General features: G+C 34.0%; 1 protein-coding gene across 1 annotated transcript in view; it reads left to right on the top strand.

Moving 5' to 3' along the window:
• Window positions 1-3,999, top strand: part of Slc13a1 (solute carrier family 13 member 1) — a 117,016-nt gene extending 113,017 nt beyond the window's left edge. Inside the window, exon 15 of the mRNA XM_023703423.1 lies at window positions 2,097-3,999. Within this exon, the coding sequence (XP_023559191.1) occupies window positions 2,097-2,234 (138 nt within the window). The 3' untranslated portion in view covers window positions 2,235-3,999. The remainder of the gene's footprint in view (window positions 1-2,096) is intronic.
• Window positions 4,000-5,996: the final 1,997 nt, after the last annotated feature.

Genomic DNA, 5,996 nt, shown 5'->3' with positions numbered 1-5,996 from the left:
AAAAAAAAAAAAAAAAAAAAAACAGAAAAAGTATGGCCTGAATTTTGTTTCTGAAGGCATGTGCATGACTGGTTTGTTTTTTAAGGATGATACCCAGAAATGAACATAATATTAGAATTTATAGTAAAAAATATTGAGGTGCCAAGTGCATTAGTAATGGCCGAGAAAAAGAAGAGTATAAAATTGTTCAACACAGCAGCTTAAACTTCTCATTCTGTCAAGATCAGGATCCAACCTGACCTAGGCAAAAGGAAGAAAAACTGACCATGAAATCCAGCAATCAAACAGCACTGTGATTTGCTATCATAAATATGTTATGCAATGACGTTTGCTTTGAATAAGACAGTAGCCTCAATGCCTTACTGATGAAAAGGCACCTTTCTTGTCCTGATTCTAATATGGCATGTAAAAACACAAGGCAAGAATAATGGAAAATTTAAGTGATAAAACATGCACATTTTCCCCAAATTCAAATTAGTAGCAGTTAGGAACTGATTTGAGAATGCACTACTCTTTTGGTTGTTGTTGTTAATTTTTTTTTTTTTTTTTTGAGAAACAAATAGCAATGGGACAGTTTCAAAACCGATTAGGAGGACAGTTTCAATAATTAATACACTGCATATTGTTGTCTTCATAGTGGTTATTCAGAGTACAAGATGCAGACATGATATCCTGTCCAAACACTATTAGTACAAATCTGTCAAGAATGCACTACTCTTAATCCAGTCTTCACCAACTTGCAAACTAATTCAAACAGGACTATCTCCAAAGTAAATCTGGTGAACTTGCTATGAAAATGTAGATCTACAGCAAGTCCCAGATTCCTCTGTTCTCCTCCAGTTGCTGTTCCTGAAGCCCAACAACATAAAAATTCTGGAAATGTTTTTGCTGATAAGTCACCTAATATTGTTTCATTAAATAAAATGTGCTAGTGCACACTTTGTTGAATAAAATGTATATATGAAAAGCATATATATACACATATATTAAAATGGATAAAAATAGGATTTTTCAATAAATAAATGGCTTTTATGGACAGAGAAGAGGGTCTGTATAATAATCATTGTTGAGTATACACCCTTTCATGTTGCAGCTCTGGGAGTTAATGCAGAGAATTTGCAAGCAGCTGAACACTGTCCATAAAGAGCCAATTAATAGTCGAGGTTTCATGGGCCACAGTCTCTGTCACAAATACATGCTCCACTTTGCTATTGCACCATGGATTCAGGCAAAGACAATATTCAGACATGCATGCATGGCTGTGGTTTACCAACACTATACTAGCAAAAGAGAGAGAATCAACAGAAGGTTGACGATCTCTATTTTAATGGACAGAAAGCAATTTAGGTATTGTTTAACAGACACCAGCTAGAAAAATGGAAACACTAAGAAGGAAGATGAAGGCTGAGGAGATAGCTTGGTGATCTAAGCACCTGCTTGGCAAGTATAAGGACCAGGGTTTGATCCCTGACACCACATGCTGTGCCAGCTCTGCTCCCAGGGTGCACTGAGCTGGCCACTGAAACTGAGCACGGTGGTGCACATGTGTAATCCCAGCACTGGGGAGGCTGAGACAGGAGGGTCACTAAGAGTCCAAGCTGTGTAGTTGGACCCTATACTAAATAAATAAAATATTTTTAAAAAATTAAGAAAAGAAAGATGAATAGAAGTGGCATTAGGTAATTTCAATAAGAGAAGGCTTCAGAGTAAATCAGGAATAGAATTAAGTGGCTATGAAGGACACAGCCAGCATATGGTGTTTTGAAACTTGCACATTGAAATATAGAAATATAAGCAGAAATTCTCACTTAATGTGCAAGAGCAGATATTTATGAGGATTTTCTCTAATCAGAATGACGTAAGTATATTTCTCCGGATAATTGTTCCAAGTGTGTCTGCTGGAATGGTTTTTAATGGGGGTCATATTTTCTTTTGATGGGAATTACAGGAGAGAAACCCACTGTTCCATGAAATCACAATTCATACTAGTTGTTTCAGGTGTAGGTAAATATGACGCAACTCTTCTGCAACAGCATGTTCATTTTCCCTGGGTTTTCTGGTGGGGAGACTGACGCTCATGCTCTTTCCTATTCAAGGTTAAAGCTGGACTTGGTGTTAATATTCTCGGTGTTGCTGTGGTGATGCTCGGCATGTTTACCTGGATTTCAACCATGTTTGACTTGGAAACTTACCCGCCTTGGGCTCCTACAATTAGTAATGTGACCGTGCCATGAAAAGCACAGAGTTTGTTACTATCTTTTGGTGACTTTGGGGGAACCATTAAGAATTCGCTGGAACTTAGGACTGTGGGTAACTAAAGAAAATTAAGGCAGTCGTAGTATAGCTGCTGCGATTCCAATGTACGTGCAAAACCAGCTGTCCTGATTCAGACGCCATATTTCCATTGGGCCATGACTGAAGAGTACCTGTCTGCCTTCTCTGAGAGCCTAGGGTTGAGATTTTGCTCATGGATTGCCTGTGTCTTGCTCCCTCATAAGAATAACTTATAATTTGACTTTCACAGAGGTCAAGCCATTTTGTTTACCTTAGAATCAGAGTTCAGTATAATATCTCAAGCAGTAATTTATTAGAAAACTTTTATTCAGAAACTATGAAATTAAAGACAGAAAACATAGTATACAAGTTAATTAGCTATTGGGACACATCATTTCTATAGTGTTGTTCAAAACTTGCTAAAAGAAAACACCAAAGCTATAGTCATCTGGTGGTGCAGAAAAATTGTAAAATTCAACAGATTATTCTTAATACACATAAGATAAAATTTAAATTGAACTAGTACATAGTTCTAAATTTATAATTGGATCACAGAAAACTCATTGGTAATGATGGATTTCTACTTGATTTGATTGGTAGATTAATGGTCCACACTTCCCTGGCATCTGCACTGAGAAATGTGTTTTGGATAGCTATGAACAAGGCTTGATAAAATTTGTGCTATTTATACAGTATAGTTAGAAAAACCAGTGAAACTATCACCAACTTTAAGTGCTTATCTTATTTTAGAAATGTGGAATTTCATCTGTTAAAAAGGAAACATAGAAATATAAATGAATTATCAGTATGTACATGGAAATAAAAAGGTCTTATGTGTCCTCACATCAAAACTCTAATAGAATATTAGTGAGAAAATAAATAATAAATTTTAATTTAAGACATTTACCAAAGAGGTCACTTATGAGCAAGCCATATAAAAAGAAAATGAACCTGAACATTAAAACAAAAATAAGATGTGAGAAAGAATAATGTCTGTTTGCATGCTAAGATGAGAATAGAGTGAATAAAATGACAATTAAATACAAAATATGGCCTACTTGGCAAGTGCAAGGTTCTGAGTTTGATTCCTGCTACCAAAAAACAAAACAAAAGATGGAAATGTTACATCACAGAATTCTTATGCTGAAAAGGTGATAGAAAACAAGGTCAAAAACCCCACCTTATTTGTTATTATATTTGTGTAATTTGTTATTTTTAGTATTTGTCTGTACTTTTCTATATGTTACAAATCTGTAGTTGTTTGAAACTTGCAAAAAAAAACCAAAGCTATATTCATCTGGTTGTCCAGAAAAATTGTAAAACTCAATGGATTATTCTTAATGCACATAGGATAAAATTGAAATTGTTATTGAAATCAATTGATTAAATGGATGGTTGATAAATTATTTTAAATAATGTTTCTTTTAAATTTTATGTGAAGAATTGCTGTTAATTATGTATTAATTAATCAATATGAAATTTATCCTTTTTTGAGGAGAAATTCGTAAATTTAAAACAAAATACACTACTTGTGCTTTGTGGGAACTGTTTAAGTTCATCCTATTCTATTGTTCTTTTTCCTATTATATGTTATACACATTTTTTTATGATCCATAGTATTGATTATTTATCTCCACTTCCAGTCATTCAATGTATCACTGCTGAATTGGGTTATATAATGGGTGTATTTTCATTGTAAAAAAATAAAATGACTTTTCAAATTATTATGAGCAAGTTTTGGCCGCCAGAAAATAATGTAAACATTTCAGCTTCAATAATTTCATTGAACTATTTCTGACTGCTGCCAACATAGTACAAAAAAAGTAACTCTCAGTCCAACTTTGTTTCATTGAACCATAAAGTTCTCTAGCTACATCTTGATGTCTGACTCATATACCAAAAATGACTTCTTTCTCTCACATTTGTCCCATGTACATCCCAGTTTATGGCTCTTTTAGTTTGAGGATTGCATAGTGTCTTTGAATGTTTCTAAAAAGCAGTGTTAACCAGATGATCAAATGTATCATTGTCTTTGAACTCTATGGTAGATAGAGTTTTTGTTATTATCTTGAACATTACTTACAGGTTAGCTAGAAATCTTTGTCACTTTAAGTTGTAATATCTCTCTTAGGATTGCATCCATCTTGTCTAAATAATAGCACCAATTTCACTAGCTGCCTATTTACTGCCTCCTCATACAAGCACTTGAAGAGTTCTGTTGACACATGTGTACCTTTCACACTCCTAGCTGCAGCTGTGCATGCAAGTGCCTTCGCATTCCAGACACCATTTCTTTCAAGTGTGCATTCTCATTTTACCTAGTATTCAAGTATTTTTTTCTACCTTTTCCAGCTTGGGAGGCAAGGAAGTACATTTTAGCTGCTATTATGAATTATTAGAGAGAAATGGCAAAACAATATCATTACGCATTGAGTATGTCTTGACACGTGCATTATATAATGTTATTGGATATCTTTGTATATTTTGCCATAGCTAAGTATTTGATAAACCCTTTGTGGTGGTGCCTTTTTACAAAAATGCATGAATTTCTTCAAGATAGCTGTTATCTTTACTTGAATTATAGATTTTATAAAATTTTATGTGTCTTATTTCTTATTTCTAATAGGAGGTGGGCTGTACTACTTCTGAAAGGGTAAGACCAGACAAACTCAATTGTATTATGACATAATCTGAAAAAGAAAATAGTTAAACTTATTACTGCAGAGTAGCATTAGCCATATTATTACCAAATGAAGCTTTTTAGTTTAATAATTATTTTCTAGAGAAGTCATGGAAATGCAAATACCAAAGCCATATGTCTCCATTGCAAAAGCAGATCAGGCTAGTCAAGGAATAAACAATAAAAATGGCACATAACTGAGGTAGGAATTTAAAAGGTGTTTCCAAACAGGACAGCACTCATTTGTTTTTCTCACTGATAGTGTAGTGGCATAAATACTAGAGAGGAAAATTATTCTTGAGGTTAAATAATAATAATAATAATAATAATAACAACAACAACAACAGTGGTCATAGTAGTAGTAATATAACAGACAGCACTGTAATAGCAAGGAAGTAATGGAAGTCCTCAAAAGATAATAACAAAGTTTGAGCAACAATCTTGACATTTAAATGAGAACTAGAGTTGGTATCGCATCTTCCAATTCCCACATATCTCGAAATTCTGTCTTAATAAAAACACAAGAAACACAGAATAGGAGTCAAAGCTAGTAAACAACTATGTTAGGAAGACAAAGGAGAACTGGAAGTAGGAGCTGAAAAGATTATATTCTCAATGAAAATGTGAGCTAAGAAAAAAATTCCTTGGGTGGAGATCATCAGAAGAAGTTCTGTATTATGGCTAAAGCACTAGGTAAAAAGAGATTAAAATCTCCAGTGCACTTATAAACAGACATGTTTAAACACTAGCATTAATACCAGTATATGAGGACAAGACAATCAGAAAATTGGTTTCAAAACCATTCTGAGGGATGGGGACTCAGTGGAATAAGCACTTCCCTGGCAAGTGCAAGGGCCTGAGTTCAATCCCCAATTCTGCTGAAAAAAAGAAAAAAAATCTGAATTTGTATGATTTTGAAGCTCCTCGCAAAGCAGGAAATATGTTCTTTAACCGGACACTCAAAATTTGCTAACTATAAGGTTGATATTTTATTTAAAACTCACAAATTCCAAGACATGAAACATAATGTAAAGAGCACAAA

This window comes from Octodon degus, unplaced genomic scaffold (assembly GCF_000260255.1).
Source record: "Octodon degus isolate 3935 unplaced genomic scaffold, OctDeg1.0 scaffold00170, whole genome shotgun sequence".
Lineage (NCBI taxonomy): Eukaryota > Metazoa > Chordata > Mammalia > Rodentia > Octodontidae > Octodon > Octodon degus.
The sequence above is the reverse complement of the archived record's forward strand: the minus strand, read 5'-3'. Positions and strand labels throughout refer to the sequence as shown.